Source organism: Anomaloglossus baeobatrachus, chromosome 1 (assembly GCF_048569485.1).
Source record: "Anomaloglossus baeobatrachus isolate aAnoBae1 chromosome 1, aAnoBae1.hap1, whole genome shotgun sequence".
NCBI classification, from domain to species: domain Eukaryota; kingdom Metazoa; phylum Chordata; class Amphibia; order Anura; family Aromobatidae; genus Anomaloglossus; species Anomaloglossus baeobatrachus.
In genome coordinates, this window is record NC_134353.1 from 219,401,445 (window position 1) to 219,420,630 (window position 19,186).

Genomic DNA, 19,186 nt, shown 5'->3' on the forward strand with positions numbered 1-19,186 from the left:
TTTTCTTATAGTTCCGTATTGGGAGACCCAGACCATGGGTGTTTAGCTTCTGCCTCCGGAGGACACACAAAAGTACTACACTTAGTGCAAAAGCTGAAGGAGAATAGCCACCCACAAGTAGAACAGAGTAAGAACCGGAACAACCGGAGACTCTGTCCACGACAACAGCCGGTGAGAACACACGGAACAAGAAAATTGCCAACAGGCAACAGGGAGGGAGCTGGGTCTCCCAATACGGAACTATAAGAAAAAGAATTTACGGTAAGTAGCAAAATTCTCTTTTTCTTTATCGTTCCTTTGGGAGACCCAGACCATGGGACGTTCCAAAGCTGTCCCTGGGTGGGAATAAACAGAAAAAAAACTAAGAAGTAGGCGGAGCCTAACTTCACAAGTGGGCGACAGTCGCCTGAAGGATGCGTCTGCCCAAGCTCGCATCTGCCGAAGCATAAGCATGCACTTGGTAGTGCTTCGAAAAGGTATGCAGGCTAGTCCAAGTGGCAGCCTGACAGACTTGTTGAGCCGTAGCCTGGTGCCTAAAAGCCCAAGAGGCACCGACAGCTCTGCTCGAGTGTGCTTTGATCCCCGGCGGGGGAGGCACCTGAGTACTCTGGTAGGCGTCCGAAATGGTCGATCTAATCCAACTGGCCAAGGTCGGCTTAGAAGCAGAGAGACCCTTGTGCCGCCCTGTGGTTAGCACAAAAAGAGAGGTGCACCGCCTAAGCGCAGCGGTGCGAGACACATAGATCCGGAGAGCACGCACCAGATCTAGAGTATGCAGCGCTTTCTCAAAGCGATGAACAGGGGCCGGACAGAAGGAAGGCAAGGAAATATCCTGGTTAAGGTGGAAGGGAGAGACCACCTTAGGAAGAAAGTCCGGGGTCGGAGGGAGAACTACCTTGTCTTGGTGAAAAACCAAAAAAGGTGACTCCGAGGAGAGCGCAGCCAAATCAGAGACTCTCCTGAGAGAAGTTATGGCAACTAGAAAGGCCACCTTTTGAGAAAGACGATACAAAGAAACCTCCCTAAGGGGCTCGAAAGGGGGTTTCTGCAATACCGTGAGGACCAAGTTAAGGTCCCAGGGATCCAAGGGCCGCCGATAAGGCGGAATGATGTGAGACGCACCTTGCATGAAGGTGCGGACCTGAGCCAGCCGGGCGAGACGCCGCTGGAACAGCACTGATAGAGCTGAGACTTGTCCCTTGAGAGAGTTGAGGGACAGTCCTAGCTGCAGACCGGACTGTAAAAAAGACAGAAGGGTCGGCAACGAGAATGGCCGAGGAGAATGGCCGGAAGAGCGACACCAGGACAGGAAAATTTTCCAAGTCCTGTGATAGATCTTGACGGAGGAAGACTTACGGGCCCGAGTCATAGTGGAGATTACTTCAGGAGGAATACCAGAAGCCGTCAAAATCCAGGACTCAAGAGCCACGCCGTCAATTTGAGTGCCGCAGAATTCGGGCGGAAAAATGGACCTTGCGAGAGCAGGTCTGGACAGTCCGGAAGATGCCACGGCATCTCCACGGACAGTTGGAGCAGGTCCGGATACCAAGCTCGCCTGGGCCAGTCCGGTGCAATGAGGATGACTCGACGGCCCTCCATTCTGATCTTGCGCAGGACTCTGGGCAAGAGAGCTAGAGGGGGAAACACGTAGGACAGACGAAACTGAGACCAGTCTTGAACCAGAGCGTCCGCGGCGAAAGCCTGAGGATCGTGGGAGCGAGCCACGTAAACCAGAACCTTGTTGTTGTGACGGGATGCCATTAGGTCCACGTCCGGAGTGCCCCACTTGCGGCAGATTGACTGAAACCCTGCCGGGTGCAGGGACCACTCGCCACCGTCCACGGATTGACGGCTGAGATAATCTTCCTCCCAGTTTTCTACGCCAGGGATGTGGACTGCGGATATGGTGGACTTGGAGTCCTCCGCCCATTGAAGAAAGCGTTGGACCTCCAACATTGCCAGGCGGCTGCGTGTCCCGCCTTGGTGATTGATGTAGGCAACCGCTGTCGCGTTGTCTGACTGGACTCGAATGTGCCTGCCCGCCAACAGGTGGTGAAAGGCTAGGAGAGCTAGAAGCACAGCTCTGGTTTCCAGCACATTGATTGAAAGGGCTGACTCGGACGGAGTCCAAGTGCCCTGTGCTCTGTGGTGGAGATGTACCGCTCCCCAGCCGGATAGGCTGGCATCCGTGGTGAGAATCACCCAGGACGGAGTCAGGAAGGAGCGCCCTTGGGACAGGGAGAGGGGTCGAAGCCACCACTGAAGAGAGCTCCTGGTCCGTGGCGACAGAGCCACTAACCTCTGTAAGGAGGAAGGCCGCTTGTCCCAACAGCGGAGAATGTCCAGCTGCAGAGGACGCAGATGGAACTGGGCAAAGGGAACCGCCTCCATGGAGGCCACCATTTGACCCAGCACCTGCATCAGACGCCTGAGGGTATAACGGCGGGGCCTCAGGAGAGAGCGCACCGCCAACCGGAGTGACAGCCGTTTGTCTAAGGGCAACTTCACAAGTGCCGGCAAAGTCTCGAACTGCATCCCTAGGTACGTGAGACTCTGGGTCGGAGTCAGAGTGGATTTGGGAAGATTGACAATCCACCCGAATTGGGTAGGGTGGCGAGAGTGAGCGAAACACTCCGCTGACAGTCTGCGCTGGATGTACCCTTGACCAGAAGGTCGTCCAGATGAGGAAGCACTGCTAACCCCTGGAGGTGCAGGACCGCAATCACTGCCGCCATGACATTGGTGAATACCCGAGGGGCCGTGGCTAACCCGAAGGAGCCACGAATTGGAAATGATCCTCTCCTAGCGCAAAACGTAACCAACGCTGATGTGACACTGCGATTGGCACATGTAGATAGGCATCTCTGATGTTGATGGACGCCAGGAACTCCCCTTGGGTCATAGAGGCAATGACTGATCGCAGAGACTCCATGCGAAAATGCTGCACCCGGACATGCTTGTTGAGAAGCTTGAGATCCAGGATGGGCCGGAAGGTACCGTCCTTTTTTGGAACTAGGAAGAGATTTGAGTAAAAACCTCTGAACCGTTCCTGAGCGGGAACTGGGACAATCACTCCATTTGCCTGCAAGGACGCCACGGCCTGCGAGAAGGCGGCGACCTTGGAGCAGGGGGGAGTTGAGAGAAAAAAAAAGGGAATTTTGTTTACTTACCGTAAATTCCTTTTCTTCTAGCTCCTATTGGGAGACCCAGACAATTGGGTGTATAGCTTCTGCCTCTGGAGGCCACACAAAGTATTACACTGAAAAGTGTAACCCCTCCCCTCTGCCTATACACCCTCCCGTGGACCACGGGCTCCTCAGTTTTGGTGCAAAAGCAGGAAGGAGAAAAACTTATAAATTGGTCTAGGGTAAATTCAATCCGAAGGATGTTCGGAGAACTGAAGACCATGAACCATAAGAACAATTCAACATGAACAACATGTGTACACAAAAGAACAACTAGCCCAAAGGGCACAGGGGCAGGTGCTGGGTCTCCCAATAGGAGCTAGAAGAAAAGGAATTTACGGTAAGTAAACAAAATTCTTTTTTTTTTTTGTCGCTCCATTGGGAGACCCAGACAATTGGGACGTCCAAGAGCAGTCCCTGGGTGGGTAAAAGAATACCTCAATCGAAAGAGCCGAAAAAGGGCCCCCTCTTACAGGTGGGCAACCGCCGCCTGAAGGACTCGCCTACCTAGACTGGCGTCAGCCGACGCATAGGTATGCACTTGATAGTGTTTCGTGAAAGTGTGCAGACTAGACCACGTAGCTGCCTGACACACCTGCTGAGCCGTCGCCCGGTGCCGCAAAGCCCAGGACGCACCTACAGCTCTGGTAGAATGGGCTTTCAACCCTGAAGGAAGTGGAAGCCCAGAAGAACGGTAGGCCTCGAGAATCGGTTCCTTGATCCACCGAGCGAAGGTTGACTTTGAGGCCTGAGAGCCCTTACGCTGGCCAGCGACAAGGACAAAGAGCGCATCTGAACGGCGCAGGGGCGCCGTGCGAGACACGTAGAACCGGAGTGCTCTCACTAGATCCAAAGAGTGCAAATCCTTTTCACACTGGTGAATTGGATTAGGGCAAAAGGAAGGCAAGGAGATATCCTGATTTAGATGAAAAGGGGATACCACCTTAGGGAGAAATTCCTGGACCGGACGGAGAACCACCTTATCCTGGTGAAAAACCAGGAAGGGAGCTTTGCATGACAGCGCTGCAAGCTCAGACACTCGCAGAAGGTGGCCTTCCTAGTGGCAGTCACGTCTCTTCGGAGAAAGACGGGAGAGAGACACATCCCGCAGTGGCTCAAAAGGCGGCTTTTGAAGAGCCGTCAGGACCCTGTTAAGGTCCCAAGGTTCCAACGGACGTTTGTAAGGTGGAACTGTGTGGCAGACCCCCTGCAGGAATGTGCGGACCTGCGGAAGCCTGGCTAGATGCTTTTGAAAAAACACGGAGAGCGCCGACACTTGGCCCTTGATAGAGCCGAGGGACAAACCCTTGTCCACTACAGATTGAAGGAATGAAAGGAATGTGGGTAAGGCAAACGGCCATGGAGAAAAACCGTTAGCAGTGCACCAGGACAGGAAGATTTGCCAAGACCTATAATAGATCTTGGCGGTCGTTGGCTTCCTGGCCTGTCTCATGGTGGCAATGACATCCTGAGATAACCCTGAAGACGCTAGGAGCCAGGACTCAATGGCCACACAGTCAGGTTGAGGGCCACAGAATTCAGATGGAAAAACGGACTTTGTGACAGCAAGTCTGGGCGGTCTGGAAGTGTCCACGGTTGACCCACCGTGAGATGCCACAGATCCGGATACCACGACCGCCTCGGCCAGTCTGGAGCGACGAGAATGGCGTGACGGCAGTCGGACCTGATCTTGCGTAGTACTCTGGGCAGCATTGCCAGAGGGGCAAACACATACGGCAGTTGGAACTGCGACCAATCCTGCACTAACGCGTCCGCCGCCAGAGCTCTGTGATCCTGAGACCGTGCCATGAAGGCCGGGAGCTTGTTGTTGTGCCGTGACGCCATGAGATCGACGTCCGGCGTTCCCCAGCGGCGACAGATCTCCCGAAACACGTCTGGGTGAAGAGACCATTCCCCCGCGTTCATGCCCTGACTGAGAAAATCTGCTTCCCAGTTTTCTACGCCCGGGATGTGAACTGCGGAGATGGTGGAGCCTGTGTCTTCCACCCACTGCAGAATCCACCGGACTTCCTGGAAGGCCAGACGACTGCCAGTGCCGCCTTGGTGATTGATGTAGGCGACGGCAGTGGCGTTGTCCGACTGGATTCGGATCTGCCTGCCCTCCAGCCACCGATGGAAAGCCAATAGGGCTAGATATACTGCCCTTATCTCCAGAATATTGATCTGAAGGGACGATTCTGTCGGAGTCCAGGTTCCTTGAGCCCTGTGGTGGAGAAAAACCGCTCCCCAACCTGACAGGCTCGCGTCCGTGGTGACCACAGCCCAGGTTGGGGGTAGGAATGATCTTCCTCCCAACAGAGATGTGGGTAGGAGCCACCACTGAAGTGATGTTTTGGTCGCGAGGGAAAGAGACGTTCTTGTCGAGGGAAGCCGCACTCTTGTCCCATTTGCGGAGAATATCCCATTGGAGCGGCCGTAGATGAAATTGTGCAAACGGCACTGCCTCCATAGCTGCCACCATCTTCCCCAGGAAGTGCATGAGGCGCCTTAAGGGGTGTGACTGACTCCGAAGAAGTGATTGCACCCCTGCCTGCAGAGAAAGCTGTTTGTCCCGCGGTAGCTTGACTAAAGCTGGCTGTGTGTGAAACTCCATCCTAAGGTAAGTCAGTGATTGGGTTGGTGTCAACTTGGATTTCGGGAAGTTGATGATCCACCCGAACTGCTGGAGAGTCGCCAGAGCGACGGTAAGGCTTTGTTGACACGCCACCCGAGAAGGGGCCCTGACTAGGAGATCGTCCAAGTAGGGGATCACCGAGTGGCCCTGAGAGTGTAGGACCGCCACGACGGATGCCATGACTTTGGTGAAAACCCGTGGGGCTGTCGCCAGGCCGAAGGGCAATGCGACGAACTGGAGGTGTTCGTCCCCGATGGCGACACGCAGGAAACGTTGATGTTCGGGTGCGATCGGCACATGGAGATAAGCATCCTTGATGTCGATCGATGCCAGGAAGTCTCCTTGTGACAACGAGGCGATGACTGAACGGAGAGATTCCATCCGAAACCGTCTGGTTCTCACATGTCTGTTGAGTAGCTTGAGGTCCAGAACGGGACGGAATGACCCGTCCTTTTTGGGCACTACGAACAAGTTGGAGTAAAAGCCGCGACGACGTTCCTGAGGGGGAACGGGGATCACAACACCTTCTGACTTCAGAGCGTCCACTGCCTGAAAAAGTGCATCGGCCTGAGCGGGGGGCGGGGAGGTTCTGAAGAAACGAGCCGCAGGACGTGAGCTGAACTCTATCCTGTAACCCTGAGACAGAATGTCTCTCACCCATCGGTCTTGAACGTGTGGCCACCAGGCGTCTCCAAAGCGGAAGAGCCTGCCACCGACCGAGGATGCGGCTAGGGGAGGCTGAGAGTCATGAGGAGGCCGTCTTGGAGGCAGTGCCTCCTGCGGCCTTTTGGGGGCGTGACTTGGACCGCCACGCATAGGAGTTCCTCTGGCCTTTCTCCGGCCTGTTGGACGAGGAGGATTGTGGCTTGGCGGAGGGACGAAAGGACCGAAACCTTGATTGTATTTTTCGTTGCGGAGGCTTCTTAGGTCTGGACTGGGGTAAGGAGGATTCCTTTCCCTTGGATTCCTTAATAATCTCATCCAATCGTTCGCCAAATAAACGGTCGCCAGCAAAAGGTAGACCAGTTAAGAACCTTTTGGAAGCAGAGTCTGCTTTCCATTCGCGCAGCCACATGGCCCTGCGGACTGCCACGGAGTTAGCGGATGCTACAGCCGTCCGGCTAGCGGAGTCCAGGACGGCGTTCATGGCGTAGGACGAAAAGGCAGATGCCTGGGAAGTCAAAGACGAAACATGCGGAGCAGAATTCCGTGTGACAGCATTAATCTCAGCCAGACAAGCAGAGATCGCTTGGAGAGCCCACACAGCGGCAAAGGCCGGGGCGAAAGACGCGCCCGTGGCCTCATAGATGGACTTCACCAAGAGCTCTGTCAGTGGCATCCTTCAGGGATGAGCCATCTGCAACAGACACAACGGATCTAGCAGCCAATTTGGAGACTGGCGGATCCACCTTGGGAGAGTGAGACCAGCCCTTAACAACTTCAGATGGAAAGGGATAACGCGTGTCAGTATGCCGTTTAGCAAAGCGCTTGTCCGGGACCGCCCTGGGCTTCTGGACAGCATCCCTGAAGTTAAAGTGATCAAAAAACGTATTTCGCGTACGCTTGGGGAACCGAAACTGGTGTTTCTCCTGCTGAGAAGCCGACTCCTCCACTGGAGGAGGCGGGGGAGAGAGATCCAACACCTGGTTGATGGATGAGATAAGATCATTTACTAAGGCATCCCCCTCAGGTGTATCAAGGTTAAGGGCGAAGTCAGGGTCAGAGCCCTGAGCTCCCACATCCGCCTCGTCTTCCTGAGAGTCCTCCGAGCAGCGTGAGGAAGACGGGGAAGAGTCCCAGCGAGACCGCTTTGCCGGTCTGGGACTGCGGTCCGGGCAGGAGTCCTCCGCCTGAGACCTAGGGGCCAACCTGGGAGCGCGCTGCGGCGCGGACCGAGAGGGGCCTGGAGGAGACAAGCTAACAGGAACCGGGGCCTGTGAAGGGTCCGGTCTGGATTGCAATGCCTCCAGGAGCCTAGCAGACCATTTGTCCAAAGACTGAGAAAGGGACAGAGTTTCTCAGCAAAAGAGGCCAACCCCTGTGACTCTGTCCCTGCATGTTCAGGGGGAGCAGGGGGGTCTACCTGAGCCGAGGGGCCCACCAGTGCCCGAGGCTCTGGCTGAGCAAGCGTGGCAGGAGTCGAACACTGCTCACAGTGAGGGTACGTGGATCCCGCAGGCAACATGGCCCCACAAGAGGTACAGGCCGCGAAAAAAACCTGTGCCTTAGCAGTTTTGCTCCTTGTGGACGACATGCTGTTGTCTCCTAGGAGAGTGACCAACTGAGGGTATATAGGGACCAAGGTATACGGACTGACCGAACAGATACATATATATTTATACAATAGAATAAATATAATATAATATAATATATACACATATATATATAATATATACACATATATATATAATATATACACATATATATATAATAATATAATATAATATAATATAATATAATATATACACATATATATAATATAATATATATATATACACATATATATAATATAATATAATATATATATATACACATATATATAATATAATATATATATATATACACATATATATAATATAATATATATATACACATATATATAATATAATATATATATATATATACACATATATATAATATAATATAATATATATATATACACATATATATAATATAATATATATATATATATACACATATATATAATATAATATAATATATATATACACACATATATATAATATAATATATATATATATACACATATATATAATATAATATATATATACACACATATATATAATATAATATATATATACACACATATATATAATATAATATATATATATACACACATATATATAATATATATATATACACATACATATATACATATATACATATATACATATATATACACATACATATATACATATATACATATATATACACATACATATATACATATATACATATATATATATATATATATATATATATATATACACATACATATATTATATATATATACATATATTATATATATATACACACATTATATATATATATATATATATATATACACACACATATACATATACATATATACATACATATATATACATACATATACATATATACATATATATACATATACATACATATACATATATACATATATATACATATACATACATATATACATATATACATATATACATATATACATATACATATATATACATACATACATACATACATACATACATACATACACATACATACATATATACACATATATATATACATACATACATATATATACATACATATATATATATATATATATATATATATATACACATATACATACACATACATACATACACATACATACATACATACATACATACATACATAATAAAAAATATATATCTATACCAGCACCCCGGGGGGGCCAGCACCGGGTGACCGGTGTGGCTTACCGACTGCTAACGAGCGGAGTGTGTCCTCCAGATTCCCTGCCTTGGATCCCCCGGAGCTGCTGAGCTGTTCACCGAGAAGCATCCACCGGCAGAATGCCAGAAAATGGCCGCCGGAGCTCTCAGGGGAGGAGTGGAGCCGAGGGCGGCGCCAGCCAAGAGCGGGAATCTGGGGTCCCCACAGTGGTCAGTGAGGGGGGAGGAAGACATGCAGGATGCTCCAGCCCTCACATCCGGCGTCATGCCGGAGAACCCGCCCTTACCCCTGACAGGCAGGCCCGGGGGCGGGATTTTTGCGACTAGGCCGCGATGAAGCCAGGGACTAAATTTGAGGCCGCGCCCGACAAGCAGGCACGGTCGGCGCGGAAGTCCACCGGCCTCCTTAGTTTTAAAACTACCGCGGCTCCCGGGAAGAAGGTGCGCTCTCTGTACGATCCCCGACAGGGATACAGAGTACCTTTAAGTTGCAGGGCCCGGTCCCTGGGGTTGAAGAGGCTCCGGTCCGGCAGGTTCCCTCAGGGGCTGCGGATGGAGCACGGTCCCAGCAAATGGAAGACCGCTCAGGATCCCACTTCTCCCAGAGCCGCTAAGGGATGGTGAAGGAGACGGCATGTGGCTCCAGCCTCTGTACCCGCAATGGGTACCTCAACCTTAACAACACCGCCGACATAGTGGGGTGAGAAGGGAACATGCCGGGGACCCCGTGGGGGTCCTCTTTTCTTCCAACCGACATAAATAAGTCTGAGAATTCATGAGTGGATGTGTGCCTTCTTCCACACAAAGCATAAAACTGAGGAGCCCGTGGTCCACGGGAGGGTGTATAGGCAGAGGGGAGGGGTTACACTTTTTAAAGTGTAATACTTTGTGTGGCCTCCAGAGGCAGAAGCTATACACCCAATTGTCTGGGTCTCCCAATGCAGCGACAAAGAAAATCTGTTTGGAGGGCTGGAAGAGAATTCTATCCTGTAGCCGTGAGATATGATGTCTCTCAGCCACTGATCGGAGACTTGCATTAACCAAGCGTCGCCAAAATGGGAGAGCCTGCCACCGACTAAGGACGTGGCTGGAGCGGGCAGAGAGTCATGAGGAAGCTGCCTTAGTGGCAGAACCTCCTGCGGTCTTCTGCGGACGCGCTTTAGGGCACCAGTTGGATTTCTGATCCTTGGCTGAGTTAGCGGACGAGGCGGAAGGCTTAGAGGATGAGCAGTTGGAGGAACGAAAGGAACGAAACCTCGATTGAGTCCTACCCTGGGCGGGTTTCCTGGTTTTGGTTTGTGGCATGGAAGTACTCTTCCCGCCAGTAGCTTCCTTTATAATTTCATCCAGCTGTTCTAACAGCCGGGACCCAGCAAAAGGGAGCCCAGCAAGGTACTTCTTGGAAGAAGCATCTGCCTTCCACTCTCGAAGCCACAAAATCCTGCGGATAACAAGAGAATTAGCTGAAGCTACCGCAGTGCGGTGAGCAGCCTCTAGCATGGCAAACATGGCATAGGATGAAAAGGCTGAAGCCTGAGCAGTTAAGGTAACCATCTCAGGCATAGATTCCTTGGTGAGGGAATGCATCTCCTCTAGAGAAGCAGAGATGGCTTTGAGAGCCCACACTGCTGCAAAAGTCGGGGAAAACGTGGCCCCCGCAGCTTCATACACAGATTTGGTCAGAAGGTCAATCTGACGGTCAGTGGAATCCTTAAGTGAGGTGCAGTCAGCCACCGACACAACGGTCCGGGCTGAGAGCCTAGACACCGGAGGGTCTACCTTTGGGGAGTGAGACCACTCCTTGACCACCTCAGGTGGAAATGGAAACCGGTCATCAGAACCACGCTTTGGAAAGCGTTTGTCAGGGCAGGCCCTGGGTTTGGTCACAGCGGTCTGAAAACTGGAGTGATTAAAGAACACACTCTTCACTCTCTTAGGCGAGGTAAACTGATGTTTTTCTGCCAAAGAGTTGCTCCTCTGACACTGGCGGATTGAGATCCAGCATAGAATTAATAGAAGCAATCAAATCACTAAGATCTGAGTCACCCTCAGAGAAATCGATGGGATACATAGCCTCCGAGCCCCCAGTGAGGGCAGCCTCCTCATCTTGAGAGTCAGCTCTTGAGACAGAGCCGTGGGATGGGGAGGGGGAGGAAACCCTGCGCCTTCTTTTAGAAGGACGGGGTCTGGGATCAGATGATGAATCCTCCGTGAGCTCCGATGGACGGAGGTCAGAGCATAGGAGTCCTCTGTCAAGAGTATTAGAGGCACCCTGTGAGGGGGGCTGATGCATATTCATCAAAGTCCTGGACAAAAGCCCCATGGACTCAGCAAATGACTGGGATATGGACCTAGAAAAGGACTCTACTCAGGCCGGGGGTTCAATCACAGGTGCAGCAGCAGCCTGAGAGACCACTGGGGGTGAGACTCCAGGCTGTGGCACCGCCAAGTTAGAGCAGACATCACAATGTGGATAGGTGCTCGGCTCAGGCAGCAGGAGCTTACATGCAGTGCATGCAGAATAAGGCTTTGGAGCCTTGCTCCTTGTGTGAGACATGCTGCTGGAGTGTGGGCTTTGCAGAGAATGAACCCCAGGGAGAATATACAGAGGTCCACAACCGGAGACCGGCTGAGGCTTACCAGACCGCTGAGCGCGGTGTTGTGTGCCATCCAGATCCCGAAGCCCGGTCCCCCAGTCGCAGCACCTCAGCAGAGATGCAGAATGCAGGATGTCCCAGAGCAGAGTGAACTCTGCCTGAGAAGAGGGCGTTCCTATAAAAGAGCGGGAACTGGAGGGCTATAGAGACCTGCAGGGAAGGAGGGACGCCCCAGCAGTGGGGAGTGTCCCTCCCCTGTGTAGAACGGCCGCCGGGAGGAGCCGAACCTGTCCCTCTGCATGAGTGACATGCGAGGGCAGGAAAATGAAACTAGGCCTCCGGCGAAGCCGGGGCCTAAATTTAAGCGGCGAGGCCGACAAGCAGGCACCATCGGCGCGGTTCTCAGGCAAAAGCTAGAGAACCCGCCGGAAAAGTTAAAACAATCACATACAGCATACTCTCCCCTTACAATAAAGAACCGGGACCCCCAACATAAACGTCTCAGGTACTTAGCTGCTGAGACGCAGGGCCATGTCCCTGGGGATGAGTGCTCCGGTCCAACAGAATCCTCAAGGGGTTGTGGATGGAAACCGGACTCCTGCCAGGCATGGAGACCGTGCTGGCTCCCACTTCAAGCCAGAGCCCAGAAGGGATGGTGAAGGAGCGCGGCATGTAAGGCTGCAGCCTTGTAAATCAACCTTAACAACACCGCCGACACAGTGGGGTGAGAAGGGACATGCCGGGAGTCCAGACATGGACCCGCTTTTCTTCAAACTCTTTCCAAAAGTCAAACAAATCAGATGAGAATGCATGTGTGGATGTATGCCTCCTGACACAAAGCAATAAACTGGCTAGGACTGGCTACCAGGGGGTGTATAAGCTCAGAGGGAGGAGCTACACTTTTTAGTGTAGTACTTTGTGTTTCCTCCAGAGGCAGAAGCTAAACACCCATGGTCTGGGTCTCCCAAAGGAACGATAAAGAAAAAAGCTGTGCGTCGTTTGAGTCTTTGGGGGGTTTGAGAGAAAGACCCGACTCGGGGGTCGGGTCCGAAATTCTATGTGGTATCCGGAAGACACAAGGTCTCGCACCCATTTGTCGTCTGAGGCGGAAGCCCAGATGTGATGAAAGAGCCGCAGTCGACCTCCTTCAATGAGTGTGTCTTCCGGGGCACCGAATGAGTCATGGGGGGGGGGGGGGGGGAAACGTCGTGGCCGTGTCTCCCTAGTCCTGGACTGTTTCGGTCTAGGCTGCATTGACGAAGTGGGTTTTGGGGAGAGCTGGAAGGTCGGTCCCTGCGTGGTCCGCGGCTGGTGGCGGGGACAGCACGGGATGTCGACCAACCAAATGAGTTCCGAAAGGAGCGGAACGAGGACTGTGGACGTCTGGTGAAGGACGTCCTGGACTTCAGCTGGGGGAGGGAGGTATTCTTTCCTCCCGTGGCGTCAGAAATGAGCTTGTCCAGACGTTCGCCAAACAATCGGTCTGGAAAAAAAGGGGAGGCCCGTGAGAGACTTCTTGGAGGCAGAGTCCGCTCGCCATTGTCTGAGCCAGAGAGCTCTACGAATGGCTATGGTATTTGAGGCGGCAAACGTTGCGCAGGTAGCAGCGTCTATGGAGGCGTGCATGAGGTACTCCGCCGCAGCAGCAATTTGAGCTGTTACCTCTGTGAAGGTATGAGTGAACTGTGATTCCTCAAGCGAAGTGTAAGGGATTCTGCCTAGACTGAGATCGCCTTTGCGACCCACTCAGCGGCAAAGGAGGGCGAGAGGGAGGAACCCACAGCCTCAAAAGCAGAGCGGGCGAGGTGCTCCACCTATCTGTCTGTCGGGTCCTTGATGGAGGAACCATCGGGTAAAGACAGGAGCGTCTTTGTGGTAAGGCTGGAGACGGGGGGGCTTGGGTCGACCGAGGGCGGATTGGCCCAGCCCTTAGGGACAGGTGAGGCAAAAGGGTACTGGGACTCCATGAGTTTTCGGTTACAGAAGGGCCTGTCAGGCTTCTCCGTTTGCTTTGTGATGATATCCTGAAACTCTGGGTGATCAGCGAAAACCTTTTGGGGTTTCCTTGCTCTCTTAAAGGAGACCGCATGGTCAGTGGTAGTGGATGGGGGATCCTCCACATGCAGAGTTTGGTTGATTGCTGCTATAAGGGAGTCTATTGCAGTTTGATCATCTGGGGAGGCTGAAACCAAGGAATCCTCCCTCCTCCAGCTCTTCAGAAGCCGTGGAGCGTGTGAGAGCCTGCCCTGTGTGCTCCCGAGGGAGAGCCCGCTGGAGACACCCGGCCGTGTGCTCTTTTCCTGATCCCTGCAACCGGTGAAGCATGTGCCCGGATTACCTCAGAAGGATCCTCCATAGGGGTATCCTCAGGCTGCGTTCCGTCCAGGGACCCAGAAGGGTGTGGAGGACGACATTGCATAGCCAGCACCAGGTTCTGTGACAGTTTTTCCATGGATTGGGATAAAAACTGTGCCCATTCCGGTGGGCTGGGAGCCCTAGGCTCTGGGCTGACGGTTGCGGCGGTGGTGGCAGGGGGTTCTTGGGGGGGGCTATAGGGGCACAGGACTCACAGAAAGAAGAGGTGTGTTTACGTGATAGCTCAGTGTCGCAGGCAGTGCAGGCTGAATAATAGACTATGTGGGCCTTAGCACTCTTAGTGCCCTTAGAATTCTGCATGTTCCTAATAGGACTATGCCAGGAGGGGGAGCAATGCTCAGCAGAGCTACAAGTGAAGCAAGCACCTCCCCAGAAATCAGCCGATGGCCCTGTCCTCAAGAAGGATTAAGCTCTATGGAGATCTACGCACGCTTTGCTGGGGGAAGGGAGGGGGGGCTTATCTCGGCCGCCGGGGGGGAAGGGGGGGGGGGGCGCTTAGCGCTAAAGGAGCGCGAAGATGAAGTCAGTGTGCCCCCCCCTGCTGTGGGTAGTAAAAAACGGCGGGAAGGGAGCTTCTGATAGTTTTCCTCCCTCTCCCTCCAGTCAGCACACAGCTTGTCACTGGTGGTTATCAGCCGGCTTTTCTGCTACAGCAAATAAACAGAGCACATAAACAGCGTGAGTCCTTGAGCCCTGGGCCCTCCCCTTGCCACCGGGAAACTATTTGCAGGACTTTCTGAAAACAGGAGTGACGTCCCCCCTCCTCCAGCCAGCAAGCTAGAGAAAAGTTAACACTGTGTGTGCAGGATCCTTGGGGCTCTCCTCCTTGCATTTAGCTAGGGACTTGCTCATAATAAATACTGTAAATGTCCTGGGAGCCTTCACTGCAGCGTCTTTTCTCCCTTTGTCTGGGAAACCAGTCAGGGGGGGATCTCACCTTAAAACACTGCTTCAGTCCAGGCAGTGAAAATAGCAGAGTCAGCTTGCTGTGTCCGGTCACACCGGTGCCATATTCAACTCAGAGCCTGCAAAGAGGGGCTGAGGAATTGGGCTATAGGGGCACAGGCCTCTACCCTGGGGTTTGAAAAATCGGTGTCTGTGGAACCCGTCGTCCAGCCCAGGATCCAGCGTCGCAGGAGGGGGTACGTGGAGGCAACACTCCACGTTCCTGCCTGTTGATGGTAGTGGGAGATCGGTCCCAAAAGGAAACAGTCGCCCTCAAAAAATAAACCTTGAAAGGAAGTGCCTCCTACAGACACTAAGCTAAAACTGAGGTTGCCTGGCCCGGCCAGGGGGTGTATACTGCAGAGGAGGAGCTATGCTTTTGCATCTACTTAGTGTCCTCCTATGGATAGGCAGCATAACACCCATGGTCCTGTGTCCCCCAATGAGGTGTCAGAGAAATACCATTTCTCGTGTATAAAACTCGCAGGGTTAAAAGTGAACCTGACAGCCATTACATGCTGCCCGGTCCAAGCGGCCGTATGATTTCAGCCAGGTATGTGTAACTGAAATGCCGCTGCTCTGGAGGGACAACCCTCGCCCTACAAGTGCAAGTCGGGAGACCTGTCAATCACTGACAACGGGCAAACTTTAGCAACTTTTATACTAGGTTTCTCTCTGAAATACTACCGTGCCCCAGCATTATACAGCTGAAATCATACTGCCAGTGTGTGATACATGCTGCCTGTGGATCGGCTGTCAGGCTGCCATCAAGTCGCAAACAATGAAGTTTAGATAAGGCGATTAGATAAGAGACTACCAGTCTTTTACAAGAGACATACCTTGTTGAATAACTATGGAGTCCAAACGTAGCTTCATCTCTGCCCGCTCCACAATCCGTTCTTCCACCGTGTTATCCATTATGTATCTGAACACTCGCACAGTTTTCGTTTGTCCAATTCTGTGAGCTCGATCCTAAAAAATGTGATGAGAAAGACATATATTAAGCATATTCTCACAGAAGGAATCACTATATAGGTAACCCATCAGCGACTTGGGGTGAGGGATTGGCTCCAGGTGCCATATTCTGAACGATAGAGCTTTTTTTAAAATAGACAGCTGCATGAAGCCCGGTTTTCTATAAGATTTTATTTTTGCACCATTTGGCGTCCGTACGACCTACATCTTTTTTACTCCATTATTTTAAATTTCACCTATGTTTTCAGAAAACTGGATGACAAATGTTATACTAACAGCTTTCACCTTCTTTCCACTGCAGCTAATTATTCATTTTTCGTCCCCTTCTACTGATAACCATCACTTAATTTAATTTCTGTCCACATAGCCATAGGAGACACCTATGACACCTGCCCCCTGAGGAAGCACTCTAGCGAAACGCGTCGGGGCTTCCCTCTCTTTCTCACCGGACCGTTGATACGGCGACTGCACTAGCCTCTAATATGGGTAAGCACTTGTTTTAACTTGTACACAGGGAATGGATTCTTTCCTTGATATACCTTGTAGGATTCTACTTTTGTATTAACCCTTTGTACTGTGCAGCTTAGACACTTTATGATATATGTGCTGTTGAGGTCCCTGGATGGGATATCTCTGATTCTCTGTATTCCAATCACTGCCATATTTTTATAATTTATTCTTATGACCGTGCCCCTATTTGTATGATTACTGTTTACAATAAATATTTATACATATTATTGGGTGCACTATTTCTTCATTATTATGTATGGCCATAAGAAACTCAGTCCTTTCTATTTTTATAATGCTATATTGAGTGGCCTGTTACATATCATTGAATTTCCATCTGTAATCCCTTTAAACTGTTCACTATAGCCATAGGAGAGTTTGGTTTTTGCAGGACGAGTTGTCATTTTGAACGACACCTTTCATTTTAGCGTATAATGTACTGGAAAATAAACTTCCAACTGTGGATAAATTGCAAAAAAAACCCTTCAAATTCACCAGTTTAAGGGGGTTTAGCTTGTACAGCACATTGTGGATTTAATTATAAAAAATAAACAAAAAAATTTTTTGCCAACAGTGTTCAGGTCAGTAAAATGTGTGGCTCCATTTTTGTGAGTTATGTAGTTGTCAACAGAGCGGTGTTAAAGCCATTTGTTGCAAAATGACATTTTAGTGGTTACTATTTTGGGATTCACTTGAGCATTTTTCTAATGCTGGACAAGACCTCTTTGTGAAACTGGTCTCGGAAGATCTTGGTAAAATCTCTAGAAATATCTATAGAGATAATTTATCCCCAGAAGAGAGGCGGAGTCTGAACCGCCTGAAAAAAATCCCGGGAGTCCTATTTAAACCTTCAGATAAAGGAGGTAATGTGGTCCTTTGGTCACAGAAAATGTATGAGACAGAAGCATATAGGCAACTAAGAGATGGACAATGCTATAAGAAATTGACCTTTAACCCTTTAAATTCCTACAGGAGTATTCTGACAAACATTTTGGAGAAGGACGTATCATCAGGACAGATTACCAAGAAATTATCAGAGGCCTTAAATGTTTCCAACCCAACTGTACCTACCTTGTATTTTTTACCAAAAATACACAAAAATCAAGAAAATCCTCCAGGTAGGCCAATTGTATCTGGTGTTGGTGGTCTTTTGGAAAATGCATGCCAGTTCATCAATTATCATCTTAAAAAATCTGTTGAGAGTTTACCATCATATCTTCAAGATACTTCAGATCTTTTGAAAAAATTGGATCAGGTTTATATTGAAGATGACATGCTCTTGGTGACTTGCGATGTAGAGGCACTTTATACCTCCATCCGTCACCAAGATGGAATCAAGGCCACCTCTTTCTATTTAGAAATGAGTAACATGGAGACTGGCTTTACTGATTTTTTTGTTGGAATTGTTGGACTTCACCTTAACGCATAATTTTTTCACCTTCAATAACGCTTTCTACCTGCAGCTCCAGGGAACAGCGATGGGGGCGGCCTGTGCCCCATCGTATGCAAATCTTTTCCTGGGGCTGTGGGAGAGGGAGCTGTTCCTCTCGGATGGTGATTCATCAATGGACCGGGTCATATTTTGGGCCCGGTACATTGATGATATTTTCATCATCTGGAGGGGAAGTGTTGAGGAGTTAAGGACCTTTTTTGACGTTTTGAATGTAAACCGATAAAATCTCCGTTTTACATATAAATACGACATGAAGAAAATTGATTTTTTGGATGTTGTAATAAAGAGATCAGAAAAACCAAATCCAAACAGATATGTTTAGGAAGGATACGGCGGTGAACTCTTTGTTACATGCGACTTCCTCACACCCTCCACAGATGTTCAGAGGGATTCCTGTGGGACAATTTTTACGCCTAAGGAGAGTTTGCTCCACTGATTCAGATTATTGGAAACAGGCGGATCTTATGAAGAAGAGATTTCTTGAACGGGGTTACAGTAGGAAGAACATCAACACAGCCTGCATTAGAGCAGGCAACAATAATAGACAAACCCTACTGTATACCAAACAGGACAAACAGAAAAAAGAGCAAGTCAGGGTCATTACAACGTTCCACTCACAATGGAATGCGATGAGGAAAAGTATAGAGAAATTCTGGCCAATCCTATGTTCAGATTCATCCCTTAGCCATAATCTTTCACCAAATCCTAGTGTCACAGCTAGGAGGAGCAAGAATTTAAGGGATATGCTGGTCTTTAGCCACTATCAATCTACAAAAAAGCCAATTTTTGACCTCAAGACACGACCTAATTGGGGCTGTTTTCCCTGTGGGAGATGCGTGGCCTGCCCTAACATTGAGCGTGCCACATCTTTCCCAAATTAGAATGGGCAGATGACATACCATTACACATCATATTACATGCACTACAACAGCTGTAATTACCACGCCACCTGCCCTTGTGGGAAAATTTATGTGGGTTTGACTACACGTGCCCTGAAAGTACGTGTAAGAGAACATATCCGTGACATTATAGCGGCGGAAAAGGAGGACGATATT

At 50.0% G+C, this 19,186-nt stretch overlaps 1 protein-coding gene across 1 annotated transcript in view; it reads right to left on the minus strand.

Moving 5' to 3' along the window:
• The window catches only part of SMARCA5 (SNF2 related chromatin remodeling ATPase 5), a 122,484-nt gene that overhangs the window by 32,078 nt on the left and 71,220 nt on the right, over positions 1–19,186 (minus strand). Inside the window, exon 14 of the mRNA XM_075348146.1 lies at positions 16,036–16,168. Within this exon, the coding sequence (XP_075204261.1) occupies positions 16,036–16,168 (133 nt within the window). The remainder of the gene's footprint in view (positions 1–16,035; positions 16,169–19,186) is intronic.